The 26,350-nt window shown below is 38.8% G+C and overlaps 1 protein-coding gene across 2 annotated transcripts in view; it reads right to left on the bottom strand.

Annotated features, from left to right (window-relative positions):
* The window catches only part of VAV3 (vav guanine nucleotide exchange factor 3), a 175,909-nt gene that overhangs the window by 96,233 nt on the left and 53,326 nt on the right, over positions 1 to 26,350 (bottom strand). For both annotated transcript variants that reach the window (XM_086462617.1, XM_086462618.1), the window contains exons 3-9: positions 15,177 to 15,235; positions 13,838 to 13,903; positions 10,919 to 11,027; positions 7,030 to 7,122; positions 6,862 to 6,930; positions 2,684 to 2,787; positions 560 to 659 (exon numbers count right to left, since the gene is read on the bottom strand). In XM_086462617.1, the coding sequence (XP_086318743.1) occupies positions 560 to 659; positions 2,684 to 2,787; positions 6,862 to 6,930; positions 7,030 to 7,122; positions 10,919 to 11,027; positions 13,838 to 13,903; positions 15,177 to 15,235 (600 nt within the window). The remainder of the gene's footprint in view (positions 1 to 559; positions 660 to 2,683; positions 2,788 to 6,861; positions 6,931 to 7,029; positions 7,123 to 10,918; positions 11,028 to 13,837; positions 13,904 to 15,176; positions 15,236 to 26,350) is intronic.

The raw sequence follows: 26,350 nt of genomic DNA, 5'->3' as shown, positions 1-26,350 counted from the left end.
GTGCAGGTGAGACTCTTCAGGGCACATCCAACAGGAATTCACATGAAGGCAACAAGGTGAAGGCAAGGTCATCCACCTATGGTATGCACTAACCAGGGACACGCTAAGCCTGAGGGCTGACCAGCTAGGGAAAAGCTCTGCTGGAAAGGACCCAGGGGCCATGGCAGACAGGAAGACCTCTGAGGCTGGGCGACCCAGGGCTTGTTCATCCTACAGGTCTCTCCCAACCTGAGTGATTCTGCAATTCTGTGCTCTCAGCTGAGACAAACAGAAGGATATCACTGATGATCACTTCCAGAAAAAAAAAAAAAAACTAACCCTACTGATGTTGGTGGCAAAACTACATTCACTTCCATGTAACACAACAGTTCACATATTCGATCAAAGGCTCCAAAAAAATGAAGAGGAAGAGAAATGCATTCATGTATCAGTCCTGCTAGCTTTTCGTCATGAAGATTTTGACTTGGATGAAAGCAGGGTGTATTGATAGAAACACGCGGGGGTTTTTACATATTATATATATATATATATATACACACACATTAAAAAATACTGATACCTCTAACTTCAATTTAACATCTTCTTTTGTCTTAGAGATGTTGTCTAAGCACGATATCGCTATCTCCACTTGACTGCAGTACTGTCCATAAATAACCAATCTAAATGAAAGCAAGAGATAAAGAATAAAAGAAACACTTCCTTATTTAAGAACAATCCTTGATCATTTTTCACAAATACATTGTTAATAATCCCCCTTTCAAAAGGAGCAGTGCCTAAATAATCAAGGATAGGATTTAGCCACAGACTTCAACGAGCAACATGAATACATGGAAGAATATTTAGGAGAACACAATTTTGATCAACCTTCAAAATGCTGTAAAATCTTTGCAATTTCCTTTAATATTCATATGTATGTGTTCTGATAAACACAGGAGTCATTTAAAAGCTGTGTAACTGCTGTTTAACAGAACAATGGTTTGTAGTATTTACAACACTGTAGATTTCCAAGGTTATAATGAATGAATTCTGTAACACAGGCTTAACATGACTAATTACAGCTATCCTTTAAAAAACTTGTGGATTACCCAAACTGATCCATCTCCAACAGTTTCTACCAGGTTATATGAGCTCTCAGATCAAAATAATAGTGTATGAAAACCCAAGAAAATTTCAATAGTTCTCAAAGGCAGCAATGCTTCTTGCAGGAGCCTGGTTTTATGACAGGAGCTTCATGCCCCTGTTTGGAGTGTTTCTTTCTGCTAGTCTCACTGCAAAGAGTGCTGCTTCCTTTCACCTTTTCATAAACTTCTTGAGGTTATTCCTTCTGTATGCTTCAAAACCCTTTTCTGGGTGTTTCTATGGGCTTTCCATTGAGGTCTCCTATATTTCTTTTTCTCTCAGTTAATCTTTACCGTTCCTTTTTTCTTTAAATTCTTTTTTTACAATTAAAGTGATAAAACTGATCTAAACCTTGCCATTTCTGATTACTTTTAATCATGAGGTGGTAAAGATACCAAGTCTACCTCCATCTGCTTCCTTTTTGTATAATACAAACTTGAGGTTTCCTCTCAGTGTCCTTTGTTCCCCCTTTAGCACACATTTCAGAACTACTTTTAAAAGATAAGCGTTTTCCAGAATAACTTCTTGTCCCCTAATTCTGTCCTACAGCAGCAGAAAGTCTAACAGCCTGGGAAATAACTATGTCCTGCTCCAACATAAAAGCTAAGACAGAGGGTCTCTGAAGGCAAGACTGTTTATGGGCAGCCTGGGACACCCTCCTCCCTCAGAAAACAACTCTTCTGTCCAACATTTTCCGGATGCTGCTGTCCAGTTTCTCACAGGCCTGTTATTACTGCAGCAATCCTCATTTCCCATCACCCTCAAGCAAATCCAATTAGCTCCCACAGGTCTTTCCCACTCCAATTCCAGAAGGAACTAATTTTTAACCACAACCCAAGGGTTACTTCAAGGTAGGTCAGCACTGTAGCCCACAGTACAAGTGTTTTTCAGCCAAGTACCACAGGCATATAACTTCATCTATACAGTCGAACAGCTGTTTAATGCTGGCAGAAAAAACAATCTGAAAAGGTGGGTAAAACAATTGGCAATTAGCCTACAGGGCATGGCATGTTGCCACAGCTATCCTGTTACCAGCCTGGCTGCTTTTCACAATTTGAAGGTAGAGCATATTTGCTTTACTGTCACACCTTTGACTGCAAGGCAGGGTAAGACCCTAGTCTCTTCTCTTTTGCACCTTCTTTCTCTTCTTTGAACTTATGACCTCTTCTGTTTTCTTTAACCTGGAATAGCCTCAATACACATCCTTGCCTTATTTTGCCCCTTCTTCCCCTTTTAGCTGCTAAACAATACAGGTACATGCTATAAAAATCCTGGGATTATTTGCATTAAAGAAGTAAGCAATTTAAGTTTTGTTTAATACATAGATATGAACTGTCTATGTAACAATAATGCCAAGGCTAGCCACAAAAAGAGGGAGAGCTCATATACCAATAGGTTACATTGTGACTTCCATGCTCAAAAACACCAAAACACGAGCTTAATGAAGTATACTGACATCAAATTCAATCCTGTTTCAGAAATATTCATCAAACAAAAATACAGTAAAATACTTTACCGAATTGAGCATTGATTATCATAATTAGTAAGACTACATAAATCTTACCTTTCTTTGTAGTTAATAAAAATTTGATACAGGTTCTGATCATTTTTGTTAACAATGGAATCATTGATGTCCTGTGTTAGACTCCTGTGAATTTTCACCAAATCCTTAAAAAGAGTAATAAGATGGGGGAAAGGTTTTTAAAAACAGAACTTAAAGCTTTGAATATAAAAATCTTTCATTAGATCTATTAATTTCAATAAATTTGGAAACAGAGCATTTGAGAGTAGAACCTAATTTCAAGGTTTGCCACATCTTCCATGCATTGCAACAAGAAAAACTGAACTCCAAGAACTACCTATTAGAGACTAATTTATCCTAGCCTGGAATGTGCACTGTTAATTCATCTTCATTTTATAATGATAATTTTAAAATTAAGCAAGTCAAGTAAATGCTTTAGTGACAAGATAAAGTAATGATTCATGTCCCTGAGCTGTGAAAAATTAGTTTTGTACATTACATTGGTCAATTAGTGATGTTCTAGTGCTAAGTTAACTGCAATCATAATGAGTTTCCCAATACAGCAGGCAACTAATGGCTGAAAGGCAAGAATACTGCAGAAAGATTTGCTCCCTAAGTATAGTAGCAACTCACCTTACTTGTTCACTATTATGCAAAAATCTGTAAGCAACTATAGGAGATTACATCAGCCTTAATACTGTACAGTTACTGTCAGAGAATTCACAAAAAATTAAGTCAAAACAGGTTAAAAAGTTTTGAAATCAGAATAACTGAGTGCAAGCAGTGTACAAACACTGCAATGAAAGGGAGAGGACTGTTTAAAAAAAAAGCCATTGAAGACTGTTTAATGTAGTAGATAATATACTACAAAAATAATACACAAGATTGAGTTGTGAACTAAGTGAAAACATTTTGCTTCACACTGATGAAAACTAAGAGTACACACAAGGTCAATCACATCACAGGCGAGGGAATAAAAACTTAAACCAGACCAAATTCAGTTGCTAGCAACTGTATGTATGGCCATATCCTCAGCTGCAGCAGACAAAGACGTCATTACAGAAATGCCTCCTGATTAATATATTACAGGAGCACATGTTCTCAGGAGTGGAAAGGGACTCAACTAAGCAACACCCCTGAAAAACAGCTTAATGTTAAGGGGACAAAATGTCTTTTTGAGCTTCTACCTCCAATTCAAACTCAAGTTTTAAATTAAACTGATGTCAACATCATTAGAAGTTAATGAAAGTTGCAACACTTCACTATCTGTTACATGTACTTCCATCTCTTTCCTTCTGTAGGTCCATATATATGTCTCAATTCAAATGCATGCATAGGTGTATATATGTGGTGGGTTGACCCTGGCTAGATGCCAGGTGCCCACCAAAGCCACTCTATCACTCCCCCTCTTCAGCTGAACAGGGGAGAGCAATGTAACAGGCTCATGGGTCAAAATAAGGACAGGGAGATCTAGTCCTTCCCATGGGCTGCAGTTCTTCACAAACTGCCCCAGCGCGGGTCTCCTTCATGGGGTGCAGTCCTTCAGGAACAGACTGCTCCACCGTGGATCCCCCCCAGAGGCAAAAGTCCTGCCAGCAAACCTGCTTGAGCATGGGCTTCTCTCTCTCCACGGGTCCACAGGTCCTGCCAGGAGCCTGCTCCAGTGCAGGCTTCCCACAGGGTCACAGCCTCCTTCGGGCATCCACCTACTCCAGCATGGGGTCCTCCACGGGGTGCAGGCAGATATCTGCTCCACCGCCCATGGGCTGCAGGGGGACAGCCTGCCTCACCGTGGTCTTCACCGCAGGGGAATCTCTGCTCCTGTTCCTGGAGCACCTCCTGCCCCCTCTTCACTGACCTTGGTGTCTGCATAGCTGTTTCTCTCACATATTATCACTCCTGTCTCTCACTGCAATTACTGCTGAGCAATAACTTCTCCCTTTCTTAGACACGTTATCACAGAGGTGCTACCACCATCGTTGATGGGCTCGGCCTTGGCCAGCGGCGGGTCCAATTTAAGCTGTCAGGCATTGGCTCTATGGGACATAGGGGAAACTTCTAGCAGCTTCTCACAGAAGCCACCCATGTAGCCCCCCCAGCTACCAAAACCTTGCCACACAAACATACAAATGCATCTATGTACAGATGTACATACAAATGCATATATATGCACATATATATACATAGACATATACATAACAGATACACACACAAATATAGAGCCATACATACATCTATAGGACAGAACTTTGAAATCTGAGCCCTATTGAAAGGCACTCTCTTTAGATGGTGAGTAGTTTGGAGTGGTTGGTTGGTTGTCTGTTTCTTAAAAATAAAATCTATTTTGATATCAGCAGATGATTTTGTCCAGCAAGCATCTTTCAGAGTTTATATAAGGAGCATAGCATCACCCTAAAGCACTGATCTTTTACCACAACCTTTAACAGAGGCAAATCCATTGAAGAACACCGCACTTGCTTTCCACGTTGCAGTTTGCTGTAGAGCTCTGTGCAACAGCTATTTTTAGTTTAAAACAAGCTTCCACTGCCCTCCAGCCTTCCTGCTGAGGAACTGCCACGAAGACAAGGTCTGAGCAGACAAAGCATTTGCACACATTTTTGGCTTAGGCAAACCCTATATTTCTTTTGAGGTTTTTGGATGCAAATGAAACATTTCTGGAGTCAGAAATAAGCATCATCTTGTAACAGCAGAATACTGAATGCCGATAATGAAAAGCAAAACAACCTAAATATAACAGTTTACTATGTGTCTTCCTAGTTTCAAATAAACAGGTTTTGTTCTTTTTACTACTCTTATCTGATCCTCTTCCATTTCTTTAACGAGTAGCAAGTAGGCTGACCTCTCAGTTTGTGCTTACAGCACGTAAGCCCTTTTTATACCTCTGTGCAGTGTTTCATGTTGGCTTGCTTTAGGCCTTTCAATGCACATAAGTCAACGTGCCTGGGCACACGGAGCCTTCAGAAAGAGATCTACAGTAACTTCAGCAGAGCACATCAGGGCCTTATTTGTAATGAATAAGAAACATTAATGTAGGACAGGATATAAATCTGTTAACAAAAGCAAAGTAATGTCTACGGGCAGCTGACATAGCTCAAGACGACAAGTAGGTTATTGAAATCTGTGGCGGTATTTTGGACTAATATTTAAAGAGAAGGAAATTACAGCAATTGAGATTCAGGGTGAAAACTTTAATAGCAGGACAAATACGGCAAGGTGTCATGTATCATCATCATCAGTGTAATAACTGTCATAATTTAGCTTCTGTCAGGATGGTGCTGGGACAGCAATGTTTTACTTTACAGACTAGGTTCCCGCAGAATAAAAAAATCCCCACCACCACCTCCTACAGCCCTGAGAGCCTGTGGGACATGCCAGAGTTGGCCAAAACAGATGTCATCTTTTATAGGCAATGAAGGTCTGATGTGGCCCATGGGCCACACTCTGGGGACCCTTTCTTTACAGTGTGCCTCATAAAGAGTATTCCTTTCATTTGTCTGTGTCGAGAGAAGCTTCAGACCATGTCTGATGTCTTCCTTTAAAGTCAGATAAAGAAACTGCTGAATACGTACATCAACTAAGAATACATATAACTTACAATACTACTATGATTAGGCCAAAAATAAATGGAACAAAGTAATAATCACAGAAACCTTTACGATTTCAGTCAAATAAAGAGGTCTTCTAGATACTTCACAGAGGATTTCCTTATCCTTTCCAGCACCAGATTCTGAATCCAAAATTCTGAGTTATTGTAACTTTAAAATACCTTCAATGATGACAGAGCCAGTGTAGATACAAGGATTTGCAGAGTAGCTCTAGAAATCCTCATGAAACCACCACTCAGCATATAGTGGTAGGCAACCTAACAGTCACAACTTTGCATCACCATTAAAATACCAGCATATATTAGAAGACAATCCATCTTCTACAAATTGTTAGCTTCCAAGGCAAAGATACTCCAGTTCATAACCATTCACTATCTGACACAACAATACTGCTTCTCTTATCCTATTCTATTCCCTCAAGCACAAAATGAATGAAATAGTGTGCACATCCTTTTTTATCCACTACCCTAATATCTACTTAAATGCATTGTGCACCGTATTTCAAATAATCATCTTGTGCAGTAACATACAACACAAATATATCATAACCAGCTATGAAGCTTGTATCTGTTCATTAAATACGCAATTACTTACAGGAATGTTGATGAAAACAGTATCAAACTCTGATGCTGACAGAAACCTTTTCAATGGCACCATGAAAAACTGCAAGAAAAAAATATGTATATATACACACGGACTATGTCATTGTATTTTCTAGACGGTTATAAAAACACATAAGTTACAATTCTGTAAGTATCTTACTTTCTCTATCGATTCCAGAGTTTCAGTGTATTTCTCTTCAGTTTGCTTTATTTCAGCAAGACAACAGCTTCTTATGTCATTTTCAGTATATTTCTGCAATTACAAGGGAGTCAAGTTTAAAGTCATTAACAGGCACCTAATAGATAACAAATGTATTTATTTGTTTAGAATTAAGCAATTAGGATAACTGCTTCCTGAAATTTTCTGAGCGCTGCAGCCCCCAAAGAGGATAGCGATAACCAAGAACATTTTAATGTTCCATTAGCTGATGACTGAGAGTTTTACTAAAATTCAGCATCAAAGGAATATTATGAAAAGTTAATGTTTAGTCATAAAAAGCTGAACTCTCTGCATGTACTTCAGAAGCTGAAATACAAGGTCACAATTAATTTACATCTAGACTGAGAAACCTTATTTAAAATACTCAGCAGTTAATAATTCTATTAAACTTAATGGGGCTAAATCGTGTAAGTAACTTTGCATTGCCATAAATATTGGATTCAGTCTAATCCCTGCATTTATTTACAGTTCTTCCCCTTTCAGTTCTCAAGGGGAGCTTTCTCTTCAGACACAAAATGAGTATGTCCTCAAATCAGGAAGTGCAGTGACCTCTAAGTTCAGTTCTTGCATACGTATGCATGTGTCTTCAATGAGACCCTGGGATTTTTCCATGTAAATCACTAGACTCATAGGAAATTGAAGTAATAATCAGCACAGGACTCTATAAAAATAGTTTACAAACACTCTTACTGAAGGTGAGATTTTCAGCATTACAGCTTCAATAACTTGCAAATCTGATTTCACATTAAAAAAAACCTGGAAGAAGGTATGGAAGCATTCGTTTCAAACGACTTAAAGCATCTGGAGACATACAGGTGAGTTTGAAGACCTGACACGTTAACTGCGCTCTTACAGTTAAAAGCAATAATTGATCTGAAATGTTTTCTCCAAAAACAACAATAAGCAGTGGCTTAATAAGCCACAGTACTATCACATCTTTTCTGAAGCCTATTTATCTTTCCAAGGCACCTTCCAACATCTTTCCAAGGCACCTTCAGCATATCCCTGACTGTATCTTACTTTTTTTTACCCAATGTAGGGCATCCACATACTGCACGTAACAGAACTGATGACTAGATGTTATTAAAATACAGGGGGAGTCAGGACTAGAAATTTCCATTGAGAAAGACGTTTAGCTTTTGAACAAAAGTCTTTTCTCCTCCGGGACAGCAAAACTTCCAGACTGAAATTTTAACAATTAGCTCTTACCATGTCCAAGAGCCAGACTCCTTCCAGTCCCTCTCTCTGCTATCAGTCTACTTGACACACTGCTAAGCATACCACAGCAAAGAGCAAGCTGCACTTAAACTGTCCATAGCCACATACAGCTCCTATGATATTGCTTGGCCACCTGTGAAGGGTGGGAAATTTATTCCTACCACCTAAACTAGATGCCAAGCTGCAAATCACACGGGCACATAAAGCTTCATCACTGTTTGCCCTCCTGTTTGCTGTTTTGACCTATCTCCTTTACCCTTCTCTCTGTCTCCCTATGACTCTACAAGCAGCTCCTGCAACTAGAACATGTCTTCTCACTCTCATCTACCAGCTGCTGCATTATCTCAGAAATTACTCTTTAAAACCCAATTGGTGCAGCTATTAATCTTCCCACAACAAACATTAAAGTGCCATCCTTATCAGCTGCAGACAGAAGTAATCATTTTGCAAAAATACAGTCTGTTATTATCAGCAGAAATGTACTTTGTGAGCATCATCTGATGATCAGCCTCATCTCAAAATTTAGCACTTATTCCCAAATTCTTTGGCAAGGGGAAGTGGGGCACTGTCACAGTTAACAAATCTCAATAAAGTATTAGAATTTGATATTATTCAGGCATTTAGTTATTTTTCACCTTTAACTTTTGTGAGCTCAGGACTGTTCAAATTGCTTGCAGTATTTGCACACACACACAGAAGCTGTCGTACCCAACAGGAGTTTATAGCCATTTGCAAAACGTGGGGGTTTGTTGTTCACCAGTTCTCACATGAGCAATGCAAACAAAATCCTGGGATTCCACTTAAAACCATTCACTTCAGTTTTGTGCTCACCTAACCCAAGCAGATCATTCATATAGGCACTTTTGACAGAAATTAACGTACCAATTTTCTATCTGTATCCAAAATTTCTAGAATTTTAGTGCAACAAACAAAAGGAGAGAGGATATAAGAAATAATGTGCAAATACCAGTACCAGTAAGAAAAATAGCCTTTGAAGTTCAACTAATGCTAGAGAAAATTTAGCAGTTTACTTTGCAAGATAATGACAACAGATCAAGGATGAGGGAGATGTAAAGCATTTTGGTTGTTACTGGAGTCTCTGAAAAGTACTGAGTTCTAAAAGTCTACTCGAAGATTGTCCTGTGCTAGTGTTTTCATATGTAAGGAATTCTCACGTAGGATTCAAATGAAAAAACTGCGCAAAATCATCATATCAGCATGCAGTGTACTTGTAAGAGGAAATTATCACAAACCAGAAATAATTACTACATTCAAGAAAGCTGTCACAGCAAAATGATTGTAATGTCTCCATTCATTACATGTTGTGGAAAGCTATTTTGTTGTACCATGTTTTCAATGTTCATTTATTTTCTATAAGAAACAAATACAGGTCTGTTCAATCTGAAGTTATCTAGGCTGAGCTGCAACTAAAATTAGAACGTGAGAGTTCTGATTGCTATATTAATCATTTGCTAGAAACACGGATATGCGAGTGACATTTGCAACAGGAAAGAAAGAATCAGAGAAAGTTTACACAATACCAACTGCCAGAGATTACCAACTGTTACAGTTGAAGAAAAAAGAAAGCCACCCACGCTCATTATGTGAAACCCAAAACTTAACGTATTTTGAGTTTCAGTATAAAATAAAAACCCAAAACAAGATCATAGTAAAGATTTCCTACGACTCACTTTTCTAAAATATCCTGCCTGCAAGTGAATGTGACTTCATTAGATAGAAACCAGTGTTTTTTCAATTCAATTTTTTATTTAGCTTTCATTGAATAACCTAAACTTTAGAAGATAAAGTTAAGCAAAATGTGAAAAACTAACATAACTTTCTGCTTATCTTACCCTTGATTTACATGTATTACCTGCAGGATTTCATATTAATAGAAAAACAGGCTTGGAAACAGTATTGTTATACTCAAAACAACAGAAATTAAAACAAGGCAGTAATCTCACAGACAACATAGTGGAAACTTTGGGGAATCACCATAAAAGCAGAGAACACAAATCACATTAGCTACCTCCTGCACTTGCATTGAAAAGACACACAAGGTTTTAAAAAAAAAAAAAAAAAAAAAAAAAAAATCACAAAAACCTATCACACAACAAAAATTAAGATCCAAAAATTAAGATCTTTATAATTTCTCACTTCTTCATGTAAATGTTAGTAAAAGCAATATGGAAAAGGAGAGGCAAGTTTCCAACTTAAGACAACAGGAAGCATAACATACCTTCATGTCAATATAGAGGAAGAAAACAACTGCCCTAAAAAACACACCCTGTTCATGGCCACACACTAACACTTTCCAGATCGGAAAGCACATCTCTGAGGAAGGGGAGACAAGTACATTAGAGTTTCTCCCAATTAGCAAGCAAATTTTATTGCCTAACTTTTTTCAAGATTTTTTTCAAGACAATTTTGAAAATTGACCACGGTACCTTTATATGATAAAGTAAATAAGCTACTTCTGCCATTCTCAGTAAGACCAACTTAATGGTCAACAAAAACTACATGGTTGAATAAGCAGAATAATTTCACAAATACTAACTTTCAAAAATATAACTGTTATTGTTCGAAAATAGCTAGGAAATTGAAAACGTACAGGTTGCTGTGCTGCTTCATCTTTCATTAGGTCTTCATAAACCTCCCCACCTTCATCTTCTCCATAGACACAATCATACAACTCCTCATCTTCATCAACACCAGTTTCACTGAAAGGAAAAGACAATTAAAAGAAAAAAGCTGTGCAGCACAGGCAAATTACCATCAGCTCTGCAAGGGACCATTCCTCACAGGAAAAGATTTCTACAGTAAACAAGCAGATTAATTAATAGAACTATCTAATGAAAGGAACTCATTAAAGCAAATTAAGTCCATGAACTTTCTTTCCTCAATACATTTAAAATACAATTGTATGAAATCAAGACAGCACTGAAGACTGCATGAACCTAGAACCACACGGGAGCTAAACCAGGCACCAACAGCATCTTGTCAGGACAGTTTTGTTACGAGGTACTGTCCCACGGCTCTCTTCTCTTTGTCCTTTTTCCCACCACATACAGAGAAGAGGAGTTGTCTCTCCTTACTGCCCTCCATCCCACGGCACTGGGCCACGAGACACTGATACAGGTCTCCTTCCTGCCTAAAGAAAGGATTATCTAGGGTAAAACAGAGACTATGCACAAGAGGTGTCCTCCTACTACCCAGACTACAGAAATACCTCAGCATAAAGTCAACTATCAACTCTACCCTCAGCTAATTCAGCTTCATTAGAGTCAGACCTGCTGGAGTTTTGCTTAGTTTGCACTAAGACAGCATCGAGGCTGTAGTATCTCTTTCACTCACATTTCTTACAATCAGTCTATAACAGAACTCTAAAAGATATTGAAAGCAGTCCAGTCATAATAATACAGAAACTTGATCAGATGCATTGAAAATTTTGTTTACTCTCGGAAGACAACACTGAAATCCTTCAGAGTAAAAAGCAAATTGAGGATTGGTCCACCAGAACTAGGAAGGACAACCATTTCTGTGAGTGGGTCCGCAGTACTCAAGAACAGGACTGGCAGAGACTAACAATTTCAAAGAAATCAAAACGAATGAGAATTGCTACCAACACAACTGCCACATGGACTACCTGGAAATGCCAGACAAAATCACTACATCTATAGGTCAGGACTATATACAGAAACTAAGTGATTTTTTTATTTCTCATTACGTATGGGGTTTTTTTGTTTGTCTGGTTTGGGTTTGGTTTTTTGTGGGTTTTTTTGTTGTTTTTTGTTTTTTGGTTTTTTTTCAAATTGCAGACATCGGAAGGATAAAGTAAGCAAGTGCTAGAAGTTTCAATAGACAGAATGATTTAAAAAAATATATATTTGGAGGATTCAACAGAAGACAGAAATTGCTAACATCCCTTCCTTTTCCAACAGATACCATGCCTCAGGAGAGCTCAGATGCTCCAGGTTAGTCTAACATTTCAGCTTGCACCAGTGATGACGGTGTGCTAGCATTTCATATTAAACACTAGCAGCCGTGTCAGGTGCAGCACAGATACACTCCATTTTACCATCTATGCTCCAGGGAACAAAAGCTGGCAAAAAGGCAGAGTAAGGATAGAAACATTTAACTACTACAGCTCTTTCTGACAGAAAGCCTTAAATTCATTCTAAATTGTTTAGGCACCATTTAAACTCAGGGACAATTAAATTAATTTTAGTCAAATACCGTTACTAATTAAGAGACACAAAAAAACGTGGGCCATCTGCATCATTCACTGGCACATTTGTTACTTATGAAGAGAGTACTTCTTGAACTGCTTCCTCCACAATTGAGACAGCATGTAACTATCAAATTTCAGTGAATAATACTTGTAATTTGATGCAAAAGAGCAGCTATGAATCTCCATTTCTTTGCTATGGTTAACTTTTTTTCCTAATGAAAGACTGTCTCTCAGTACTTTGCATACCTATTTAAGAACCAACAGAAATATCGTTTTCAAACAGTGTTAATGCCACCACATCTAAGAGATGAGGACATCACCTCTAGCCCACTTGGGTCTCTGACAAGTTTGCAACTCCTACCTTTTGCATATTCAGCTACACAGAGTGAAAAGCAGCTATCTACGAGCCAGCCAGTCAGCTGCAGGAGACAAGGATGAGCTTTGAAAGGAAGGTGGTAAATTTAGCGATGCCAGCCATGGTGGGGTTTCCCTTCTTTACAGTCAGTAAAGAAACAAATCCACAGCGTGAACAGCAGCCACTTGACCACATCGCCGACAGCGACATACAGCGTGGTCAGAGCCAAGATAAAGCCAGATGAGCACCAGCGAACTCAGAGCTTTGGGACAGTGAGCTCTGATCCCAGTTCTTGTCCAACATGATTCCTAATGGATCTTGACAGATCCTAGCCACAGGATACCAGACTCATTCTTCCTGATAATTTGTTATGCCCAGATGTATGTATCTCACCAGCCTGCAAAATAAAGCTGCAGCCTACCATTCAATAGTACACAGCACGTTCATGCCTGTCTTACTTGTACCTCAAAGCCAATGTGAAAATTTGCAATAATTAATAAACCTGCAAACACTTACCCAGAGAGGTAAATGCACACGTACAAAAATTTCACTGACTTTAGGGAAACAATCCACTTGAATTATGATCCAAACATGCATCATCTTTGCAAGTTCAAGACAATTTCCTTGGGTCCCTTACAACTGATATTGTAATTCTATGCAAGCGTTCTCACAGTACAGACAGATAATTTAAAAACACATTCATGATCTGCTTTGCTACCAGCACCCTCTATGAAACATACTTCCTTACATAATTAATGTATTACAATTATTCAGATGAGCTTTCATAATTAATTCTTCCTGGTCAGCATAATGGCTAACAAAATCTTTTTAAATCAAATAAATATCCCATTCTCACTAAAACTATGTGTTCTATAACATCATATAAATAATAGCATGGAAGTGAAAGCCAAAATCTTTAATTTAATTACAGATTTACAACATACTCTATCAAATCAGGAAGACCTTTGTAGACATCTTCATCATCAACACTTTCTTCTGTAGGGAAGGGCCTATAGAAAGAAAAATAGCATGAATTAGACACAGCACTAGTCTAGTCACACGGTGGGTTTTTGTTTGGTTTCTAAAGTTTTCACACAGATTACTGTATGTTAATGTATTTGTATGTTGCCCTTTTTCTCTGATGAACAGTACATGTGTATTTAGACTTCTATACATGAATCAGTACTTAATATACTAAAAAACCCTACTGAATAGGGTTGTTACAAATCACCACTAATGCACACCATTGTCAGTTTTTCAACTGAGAATATTAACTACTCTTTTTAGCACACGACATGGATTACAGGACTGGCTAGAGAATTTTGTCTACGTTTTAAAAACATCATCCATCCATATATGCTAAGACTGCTGAATCAAACCAGTCAAAGATGGAGAACATCAAAGCATGAGGTCTTTCACCTTCTCTCACAGCCCACAACTGTAGTTTATAGAATAGAATCACAGAATAGTTCGAGTTGGAAGGAACATTTCAAGTCCATCTAATCCAACCCCCCTGCAGTGAGCAGGGACATCTTTAGCTGGATCAGGTTGCTCAGAGCCCCGTCCAACCTGACCTTGAAAGTTTTCAGGGATGGGGCATCTACCACCTCTCTGGGCAGCCTGTGCCAGTGTTTCACCACCCTCATCGTAAAAGACTTTCTTCCTTATATCCAGTCTAAATCTACCCTCTTTTAGTTTAAAACCATTACTCCTTGTCCTATCACAACAGGCCCTGCTAAAATGATTGCCCCCCTCTTTCCCATAGGCCCCCTTCAAGTACTGGAAGGCCATTATAAGGTCTGCCCAGAGCCTTCTCTTCTCCAGGATGAACAACTCCATGTTATGACATTAGGTTTGGTTCAGGTTTTTTGGTTTCTTTTAAAAAATAAGAATCTCACACACTTGGCAGTTTTAGTGATTTTCAGAAGGGAAACAGGAGAGAAAACCCATTTGTCTTTACATAGATCAGCACTGCATCAGCCTGAATTACAACCTATGTGTCACAATTATCACACAAGTCCTGTAATACTAACTGCTCATTTGTTCAGCTCATGTTTCAACACAAGAAGTAAAGGTAGTTCAGGCACTTCAGTAAGCGTACCAGAGGAGGAAGATAGCCTTCAGAGCTCCTCAGAGGTCCAGAGCCTTGGTTAGCTGGGCAATCTGATTTACAATCAGAGAAGTTCTTACTGGAGGACACTGCCTATACTGCTTCCAACAACTTTCCCAGGGAGCATCATGCAAGAGGCATTATTCCCACCATTCATCAGAGCAATAACATACCTTATTCCTGTGCCCAATGCAATAGGAGTGCGAGAAAGTTTTGAAAGTGTTTCTATCACCTGGAGAAGAAGGAATTAGAAACCATGATTAGCTGTAGAACAGAAGCAATAAAACATTTTGTTCCCTATTGTTCAATTATCAGCAACACCATTTCACATTGAACAGTATAAACAGACACAGAATCTGGCTGTGCCAAACACCGAGTGCACTGAACTTCCAGAGGTTTCGCATGAGCTGGTCTTCACTGCTTTTGTACTGGGGATGTGATGGAAGCACAAAGACAGAAAAGGGAAATCTCTCATTTACAAGTTTTAGCACAAATAAAAGCCAGTTTAACTGGATTTAAAACCAGGTCATATATGTCACAAAGTAGACATTCAATTTGCAATTGCACCTCGATGCAATTGTAATGAAATTTCATCTTGGAGACTGCTCTGAAGATTTTTTTTTTATTGTTATTATTATTGTAGCTCCATAAAGAAAACCCGAAGTATTAATTTGAGCTTTTCCAAACACTGTCCATAAGAGGGAGCCAAATGCCAAACCAGCAGAAAGCCACCTTTTCAGGACAGCTTGCAAAGGAAAGGTAATCTCTTATTAGCCAAACAGTTAGAGAAGCTGCACGTTCGAGCCCATAAGCTTTGCTTATTTTTAGAAGATAGCAGCAGCCTGGAAGATCTCATTCTAAGTAAATACCTCTGGTAAGTGCTGGAGGCTATACAATAAGAGAGGGAGAACACTAGGGAGGGTAAAATGCATGTTCATACAGTCACATACATGGAGTTATTTTGCCGTCAGCTGTAATAATACAAGACCAACTTGTACTCTGCCTAGTATGTCCTTGCTGTCACAAATATTTTCTCTTATTTTAAACGCCATCAGATTGGCAAGTCTTATTTGCTAGAGAGAAAAAGTGCCAAAACAGCACCCTGTCTGAATTTGCATACTTCCAACGACAAGACTCCCCTGAACTTCCCAGAAGTTTCGGGTTGGGTCTTTACAACTTAAAATCCATATTAAGCTGAAGCAAAATCTCCAAATAAGGTTTTTATAGGTTGTATCAAAATTCAGTATAGCAATTCTATGTTCCATGGGCGTTTGGGAATAATCTCTACAAGTTAAAATTGTTTGGTTTTGAAGTCCTAATTACAAGACTAACCTGACCATAAAACACAAGAGTTAAAAGTACATCTCTCAACAGAAGGACAATGACATGTTTGAACAGGAGAATGACAAAGTAGAAACCACAGAGAATAATAACCAGCTACAGTGCTTAAACTGAAGTTACAAAGCCTCCAAAGTGAATCAGGTCTCATATGCAGATGAGCAAAGTTCGGAATGAACTAAATTATACTACTCCTGTGAAAGGAACATTCTGGGTTCACTTAAGCTGCTGTGAAAATTAATGTCACAGAAAATCTGGTTTTGCCTTACAGAAAACTCAAAGAATAATAAAAACAAATAAATACGCTGTGAATATAATCAAAGGTACGGGAACATTAATTCCCCTATAAATGGAAGAACTGTAATATAACCTAGAGAAAGTTTTAGAAATTGTGAATAAAAGTTGATCGAGTAACCATGAAGTTAATTAAAAACTATTTCACATTATTCAAAAGCTCAAAAAGAAAAAAAAAAATACTCCTTTAAAAAGTCTTGCTGTTGCAAGGGAATTCTGGTTTCTGTACCAGACAAGACCTGCCTCTGCACACCTGTGAGAATCCCAGTGCAGGACTGCAAGGACTGCTAAGCCGCATGAGACAAGACACTATGGGAAGTCAACCGAAAATTCAACAGCTGGAAAAATGATCTCCCTACAGATGGGTGAACATTGATTGGCAAAATCACAGAAAGAGAGGTTTAATGATTATCGAAACAGAGGAGGGAAAGTCTGGTGAACTAAATATCTCTTTCTTGTTTCAACGTGTAATTTCCCAGCACACAGAAAGTCTTTTGCAAACTATTCCACCCACGCAACCTCTTTTCCTTAGAGTGATTCTCACTTATCTGACATAATCAAACCCAGTAGAAGTATGGCTTACTCTTCACAGCTAATTATAGTCGCTTCGAAATAACACGAAAAAGATCTGTACAAAAAAATTGCGAATTTTAGGAAGATTCCCAGAATGTACTGCCAAATTACATTTTAGAGCTATCAATATGAACACAAACAAAAGCAAGACCTGTAAGTTAAGAGGAATAGAAGAACTTTTTCCAGAACTGATATGAAACACTTATTTAAGGGGTGAAGCGGAGGGGAACCCCACACACTGAGGAAGGCAGAAAACTGTTTATGAGAACATGCACACACAGAAAAGGAGAGAGGAAGGAACTGTAGGACTGGAGACAACAGAAGGCCACTAAAATTTCACTGCTGTTAGAATGGAGAAGGTCTGGCACTGCAGGAAGAGCAAACAGGCAGATTCCTATCAAAAACTGAACACTGGATAATCTGCTAAGAAGAAAATGGTAATCATGACAACAGCTGTCGGTATCACAGACACATTGTGTTCTCCAGAAGTACATGACGAAGCATGGCCACACCGGCATCACAAAAGGGAAGGTGTAATGGGCAGATTGCTATGCTTCTAACTCAAACCAAAATAATTCTGAACTTAAGACCATTAACCACCCCAGCATGTGTTTACAATTCAAATACATAACTGAAAACAGACAACTTCCACAAAATAAGAAGTAATGCTTGCGCATTGACCACTCCTATTAAAGCGCAGCTTGAAACAGTGCTCTGTCAAGAAACAGAACGTTTTTTGCTGAGGGGTCTTTTTCTTGCTGTTGTGGTTTCCTTAAAGAATTCTGAGAAAATGTCAGGAATATTTACACAAGTCATCATACATGAAACTACCACTTCTGGCCAACACGCTATTTCAATATCACACACGTGTAAAGATATTTGCTCCAACATGAAGTGAGGCAAAGATAGATTCTCCCTCCACATGACATGTCAGTTCTTTGCTTCCGAGCCACTGCAGGAACTTAAGAGTTCCTGAATTTCTAGGTCCATGTGGAAGATCTGTTATGTATGGTATGAGTCGTCAGAAAAAGAGTTTCAATACACATTCATCAAAACAATCAAACTAAACCTAGCAAAATGTCTTATTTTCAACAAACTGACGAAGACAGACTCCGGAGTTTTTCAGAACAGTGCTAGTTTGAAGCCCCATACAGTTGACACCAGGGAAGCTACATACATATATTGCAATTCTGAACTCCAAAATTTCAGTGTACCATACACAAAGTCCATAACATTCAATTTAATGCTTTTCATGTGCTTTTTTTGCCTTGCTGTCTTCTGTTCAGTGGAGCTTTAATCCATGTTACCTATTTAACCCTAAATGATTGTGCAGTTTTCTTCCACAGCAAGGACCCAGGCAGATGCTCCTGTACCTTTTGAGGCTAAACTGGATCTTAGTCTAAGTGCAAAAGTAGCATTCCTTGCTTGTACAAAATCCAGAACAACAGGCTTCCGTGGTTGGCTCTGGTCTGCAACAAACAAACATACAAACGGCTGCAGGGCCTTTGCATACACACTAGTACCAGGAACAGGCAGTGAAAATTAGATAGCGAGTAAAGATTCATATTTATATTCTGGCTAGCTACAACACATGAAAAAAAAAGAAACTCTTATTACTCCAAAACATCCTGCAATGACTACATCCCTTCACACTGGAAAACTCAGTAACTCTATGACTCTCCTGAGGCAAACCCGAAGCAGGGAGATGTTAGCCAGGGACTTTCAGGCATAAAAGGAAGCCCCACCCGCACCTGCCTCCACACAGCTCCTTTCGCACTGACTAATGTCACCAGACAGAGGTTAAGCAAGTCTTTTAGAAGTCACATCAAAGCCACACTTGCTTCAAGAAGATGTGAACATCCAAGTTTGTTTTTCCTTATATAGGCAGTTTATGCAAAATACGACATGAAATTCAAATCTACTGCCCTGCACGAGGAAGCACACCTCAGTCCGCGCCCTGGCGGTTGGCTCTGCGCCTCATTCACGTTTTGGGCACAGCTGGCAAGAGCAACTGTCTCGCACTACACGTTATACTTTTTACTTCATGAATTACTCTAACAGCACATTTTTTTTGGCTCGGTACTTATTATTGTTTCACTTGACTTACTGCTGTAGGGCAGACTCTCCAGTTCATGTAAGCACTTTCACATCCCTTGCCGAAACGTTATTTTGTAATTTCCTGCAGCCATACTCTTCAGTAAATCACCTCAGACATTCCTATGCATACTTGCAGCAGCAGTACACTAGAGGGACTATTTTACTTCTTTCCACAGCAGTAGTGTGTCTGAGTTCAAAATGTGCCTTATTAAGTATTTTGGTGGGGGTCACTTTGTAATCTTCTTTCTTAAAAAAGAACTTACAAATCATGCAGTTCAAGAACAGACAAAGTACTTTTTAAAATTACTATTCCACTTTTAGAAGAAAGAGAAGTAAATCATTTTGCAACTCACTGTCTCCCCAAACAGGCAACATTTCCTTGCTATTGACAGCTGCTGTCAGGATTAAGCCTGTATTTATATTTCTGATGTTTACCTAAACTGAAAACATGAAGTCATCAACAAATGTTGATGGCAACAGTTCCATACTTTATGCAAATAAAACCTAGAAAGTCTCATTTCCGGGTTTATCTTCAAAGCAGTTGTTTCCATGTATGCACTTAAATCAGAATATGTTTTTCTAAAGCACAGTAGAAGAATTCACAACCATATTATACATCTAGTCTTTTTTCAAAATCTGGGCATCTAGCTTAGTATTTGAGCACTGCATTTTGTTGAAAACTTAGCTTTACTCCCTCCCTTGAAGTGAATTTATTTAGAAGATACGTAGAAACAGATTGACATAACAAATGCAGTTATTTGCCAATGAAAAATATTTCCAATACTAACCCACTTTTTGACATGGTACATTTTGATACATGCACATGGGTTTCTTCCCAAACAAGTCTTATTTTACTTTCTCAAATGGGGGGGGGGGGGGGGGGGAGATGGGATATAATCTTCAATTATAAAGAAAAATTTGTCCTTCAGAGAGTTGATAGCTTCTTGGCTATGGTCTGTCTCCATTACGGTCTCTGGGTTGGAAGAGTGATCTCAAGCACTGTTACATTCAAGAAAACTTTAGATCTCTAATTACATGTCTAATAAGCCCCCCCTTATCAACTGACTTTGAGATACTTCTTTTTGGTTGGCTGACTTTCAGTTATATAAAAATATAGCAGTGTAAGTAGTACACAAAAATAATACCTGTTTTACATGTATTTGTAACCACTCTCAAGCTAAGCTCTATGCATGAAGAGAGCCTTCTGGCTCCGTAAGACTGGTTTAGATACCACTATCTCAAAGGAAACCACAGAGATGCTATTCACTTTCTAAGAGAAGTGAGCATACCTGATTTTGTTATTCAGAAAGAAGGATGGTTTTCTGTCCATGCTTGAAAAATATCTTACCGCCCTTCACTTTTGCATGCAATATCAGTATCATTAGCCATTGTCATTTCAAGAATCAAATCCTTCAAAAGCTGTCCCGAGGACACTCAAGATTTCTGTTGGCAAAAAAGGCATTTTCTCATTTAATACAGGAGATGATACAGGAGAAATACTACACTCCACTCTTTGGGAGCTTCCAACTGGTTTCCAAGTAAAATTTCTCAGCATGGCAACCATGAATATAAAATGGTTACACATACTTTAGACTAATTCTCAAGGCCTCATTACATTTTCTATGGGTTTTTTCCTCACTTCACAACCTGAAATTTTGATTGAAAGAAGAGCATATTGGTTTTGATATGACAAAGGGTTTAATTTAGTAGGAGAAATTCACCCTAGAATCTTTTAGAGACTCAAGTGTATTGAAAGGTAGGGAGTCTTCAGGTATGCACATATTAGTTACCTGGATACATACACACACTGTCCAGAGCTCTGGGCAGATTATGAAAAATAAAAAGCTAATAAAAATAGAAATCAAATGTTCCTACAGAAAACAAAGCCATATACACACCAGAGTAAGGCTCTTACAAAGCCAATTCTAAGTGTTTCATATCTAAGATACTTCAAAGCCAGAACTGCTACTCATGCTCACATGCTGACTGAGTTTTCATTAAGTTGTTTTCACTCATACATCACATTGGAGAGAGAGGTGGAAAACAGAAAAGAGAAAATCGTTGGTTTGCATCTCTGTCGTTCAGAGATAAGATGAAATTACTACACGTAAATATATTCTCAAATTACTTCCATTAAGTGAGTTCGTTATTTGCTAAATTGCAGTTTACCAGGCCTCGGACAACCCTGGATCAATACTTCATTTGGCAAAGAAGAGGGGGAGTGGGGAAACATATCTTAATACTTTACTGTAATCCATCATTAACTTTCGAACCAAAAAGACCTCTAGGAACCGTTACATTTACATTTGCATTTAACTTGGCTGACAGATGCGAAAAAGGACATGCAGCCAGACAACTCCAGGGTGATTACACAGCTGCTGATCTAATGAGCATATTGTTCCAAGTAAAGGGTGTTCATAAGTTAAATTGCACATTTTCTCTCCATCTGCCTTGTTCTGGTATCGTGTTAGTACTCTGTGATGGTTCAGGTTAGTTTTAATCAAACCACAAGCCTCTAGGGAAGGAGAAAGGATGAGGGCTTTTCAAAAAAAGGCAGAATGAATGAAAACTCATTAAAAAGAAAAGGGGAAAAAAAAAAAAAAAAAAAAAAAAAAAAGGAAAGGAAGGAAAAAGATGGCCTAAAAGCAAGTCCTTCATTTCACATAATGGCACTTCTAACGGGCCCTTAAAAACAAACAGCAAATTTTAAATACCAGCTATGCAAATACACCTCTACTAAATACTGCTGTGGCATACACTGATGTGTCAAAGTCATACAGACACAAACGTGAAAGAATTCACAGCCTTGGCACCCACACCAACACTTCCTTAGGAACATGACAGCCTGCAGACCTCCAGCAGGTAGAAATGTAACAGCCTGGGTTTGATTACACAAAGCTTCACATATCGCTGAATGCTGATTTTCATGTCATTCAAATAGTGAAATCCAAGCTTTAGGTGTAGAGCACTGATAGCTGGCAAATCCAAAGCAAAGTCGTAAATTTACTTTCCACAGGGGTAATCACCAGCTGCTGGATGCTGCCTATCTCCTCACTGACATCACCTTCAGCTCCCCTGATTCTGGCATCTCTCGTCGTCCAGGTCCATTCTTCCATTTCCACTGAACGACACCCTCAGGAAATACACCTGAGGACTACTCCATCCTTCTTTCCCATCAAGGCTTAGCACTGGCAGCGTAGCAGTGAGGAAAGTAGCCCAACGTCCCAGAGAACCGTGGCAGAGAAAATCACAACCCCGAGCCAAGTGTTTTTGTGACTGACAGGAGCCTGCCAGCAACTCTGAAAAACAGTTTCAAACCAGGTGCCAAATGCTTTCATGCAGAGGCATCAAGGGTAAGGCGACTGCTGTAAAGCTGGGTTTGGCAGTCATGCACATTTCCTCTGAACACAGAGCCCCAGCTGCGAGAGGAGACCTCAGAGGTGCTGCTGTGCTGCTCAGGGGAAGCCTGCCTGGCTCCAGGCGTGCAAACCACCATACCATACGTGCATTGCCCTGGGGAAGTCTCATCTTGTACCCTTTTTCTCCCGTGTCTCTATAGTGTCTTCACGGATAAAGTGGCAGGAAAAGTCTTTTTCCAGACTAAAATAAAAATCGCTAAGACAAAAAACCTCCTGGGCGTTGCCTCTTTCTGTTTGTAGATAAGCTAACTGCAGAGATGAAAACCGCTGGGACTTCAAAAGCCCTGGGGAATCAACAGCTGTGAACGATGCAGCGTTTTCTCCAAAGCCTTGCAAGGAGAGGTGAGGCAGGGAGGAGGGCAGTTTGGCACCAGGAAGGCATGCAGAGCCAGACAGACGGAAGAACATAATTTTTTAAAACCACTCTGGAAGATGTAAGAGGATAGATGACCCGATGTCCAAAAGGGCATGTTTTCCCTTTTAGTAAAAATAAAACATCCAACATTGTTAGAAATATCCAAAACCAAAGAGTTGTTGTTTTCATTTCATATCTCTAAATTATAGCAAGCAACACCTGACATCATATGTTTACAAGACAGATGTTAAGTATCTATAGCGTTTTTCTCTCGAACAGTAGTTAAAATAAAATGATAAATTTACTTTCCAACAATAGCAAAGGGCAGATTGGACCCCTCACCAAACCTCTCCTCCACTCCATTCACACACTGAACATTTTTTCCACTCAGTTCACACACTGAACATTTCTAACATTTTATCATTTTAACTTACAAAATAAATGAGAGAGGCAAAACTGAATGCTCTCCAGGAATTCGTAAAACTAAATGCCGTATTATTAGGAGTATGACAAGCAAGCTTCGACAATCAGTATCCAATTATGGACACAAATGTGTACACATTAAACGAAAGTTGTGCTTAAAATCCCATTTTTTCAAGCTTTAGGTCAGTGATGAGGCTACAGTTGCTAGTCCAAAGGCATGAAAGGTTCCCCAGACAGTTCTGCTCTTACAAGGAACTGAAAGTGTCCAAATTGCACAAGCAGCACAGTCCTGTTAATCTCCTGGTTCATTTTGTCCAAAAGGCCGAGAGACACCCCAAAGCAAGCACACCCCAAAGCAAGCACACCCCAAAGCAAGCACACCCCAAATTGCAAGCCGGGGGTCAGTTTTAGTAGCCGCTTCCTGCCTGCAGCTCTTGGGTTTGGTTCTGTGAATACCTTTCCCAGCCTCCACCATGCCTTCAGGGGGCTTAGGCTTGGGGTTGGTTTGTGGGTTTGTTTGGGGTTTTTTAAGATGTTGAGTAAAGAAGACAACCTTACTTCAAGCACTGCTGTGATACAAACAGAGCACTCGAACACTGCAGCTAATAGCATGAGCGCAGACTGCCCTCAAGCATACTACCCATGTAAAAGATGGGGAACAAATAGGATTTTGTCCTTTCTGGTGCATTTATTGCACTTCAGGTTTTGCATAAAGGGCAAAGGAATATAAAAGGATACACCTAGGATAGTACTGCAAAACCTAGCTGCTATTAAATCATTCCATAATAAACCTTATAAGGATAACCTATAGTTACAAACAGCACCTTCAAACTGTATTCAGCTTTGATCAAGTGCTCGCTTTCAATGCTTTGTAAATACTCTTACTGATGATACCACAATTTTTTAGCATATTTTCTATGGTTCATAACACAAAGTAATCATGGAAAAAACCAGCTTTTCCCTGCATTTTAAACAGCACATTTTAATATAACCTTAATTTTTTCCTAATTCTAAGCATCCATTTTAAAATCCTTTAATGATTTAACAGTAAGATTATCAAAGGTGTTCAGACTTTGAACAGATTTGTTTAAATCAACGCGTCATGTGTTTCAAAGTTACATTTCTTTTGCCGCTGCCCTTTAACAGACTTCAAAAGACTATTTTTACATGTTTGAAAAGAACAAGCAAACTACTCTAAACTGCAACCACCAGTCTGTACACTATGTATACATCTTGGGTGTTCTTGACCTTGGATGTTTAAAATTAGCATACAAATGTTTTAGAAGGAAACGAGTGCTTTCGTATTCATTATTGATTGTGCCTCAAATACTGTTTTAGGTATGCATCCTGGAGTTTAAGTGACATGTGGTTTCTTCACTCCCACTGTATTATTTCACTTAAATATTTAAACTGATTCCTCGTCAATTTTTATATTAGCAAGATGGATATTCAGAGAAAACTGTGCAATGGAGCTTTTCTTCCTCTCTGCTGCTAAAAGCAGAGGAAGATCTTTCTCTTCCTGTCTTGAGTGAACCAGTCACTGCCACACTTCTCCCTTTTCTGAATTTACTTTAACCATTGACTACATAAATTCAGCTGGAGCGTGGCTTTGCTGAGTGGTACCAAATCACACTTGAACCATGAACTGAATTTACTCCAGTACACAGGCAGTGAAGATAAGGATGTTTATTAGGGGTAAACACACTCTGTATGTCCCTTTATTTTCTGCGAGGAAAAAAAAAAAAAAAAAAATCCCCTGCTACAGTGGGCAGTGCAAAGGGAAGTGAGCTGTTCTCTTTGATGCAATTACCCTCCAGCTCACTCACGGTGGCTTACAAAAGCCCAAGACTATCTTTCAAGCCTCACACTCTAGAGATCTCTCTTCTGTAGCAGAAGAGACAAGTGATCGGATCAGTCCATTGGAAAAGCATTGCACTTGCCTTCAACACTACAAAAAGACAGACAGTACACAGGATGGCATAACTCACTTTCACTCTTATTTTAAAAATCATCATCTTCGATACAGGATAAAAAAAATATACCTGAGAAGACATCCTGCAATAGGTATGGCAATACTACCAACTTCTATTACAGAAACTTGGTAAGAGCAGTGGTTTGTTTTTCTCCCTAATTATCTGTTCATTTCAATTAAAAAATGTACTTACTGCACTTACTGTAGTGAAAGGAAATACAAAGTGATATTTACATTCTCATTATGTTTGTACCTAATTCTCCTTGAGCTGGATTCTTACACTGAAAATTATAAAATTAATAAGAGAAACTAACTTGCTAATTTTATTTGCTGCTGCTTAATTATTCTCTGCTTTGTTCCCTTGAACATGCAGCAGCTTGCATGTTGCATTATCTACGTATGTATCTTTCCCCTCAGAAAGAGCACTGCACTTCCAAAATGCCACTGCAGAACTGCACAACCAAGGGAAAGTGGGATTCCCCTCTATTTTTTTTTCCAATGTTTGTAATATATTTGTATTTAATGATGATAACCTATAAAATACAACTTGTGTACTAGCCAGTGTCTGACTGACTTCACATTCTCCTTTGCACTGACACTGATGCTGTCCTTATACTCCCTATGACAAAACTAAGGCAGCTAGATCTCAGTGAGCTCACCATGTAAAAGATCAGTTAGAAGGCAGAAAAGACAGACAAGACACTTGAGGGTAGTTCATTGAAATATTTTTATTTTTATTTTTATCTAAAGCACACATCTATTTAGGTCAATGTTTCTTCCCAAGCAAGCCACCTATTAGCATTGTAAAACAATATACAAAAGTATTTAAACACGAGAATAATTGTAGAAGATCAAAAACTCCTCACCTCCCTACCA

This window comes from Leptosomus discolor, chromosome 3 (genome assembly GCF_034619465.1).
Source record: "Leptosomus discolor isolate bLepDis1 chromosome 3, bLepDis1.hap2, whole genome shotgun sequence".
NCBI classification, from domain to species: Eukaryota; Metazoa; Chordata; class Aves; order Leptosomiformes; family Leptosomidae; genus Leptosomus; species Leptosomus discolor.
This window is presented reverse-complemented; position numbering and strand designations above follow the sequence as displayed.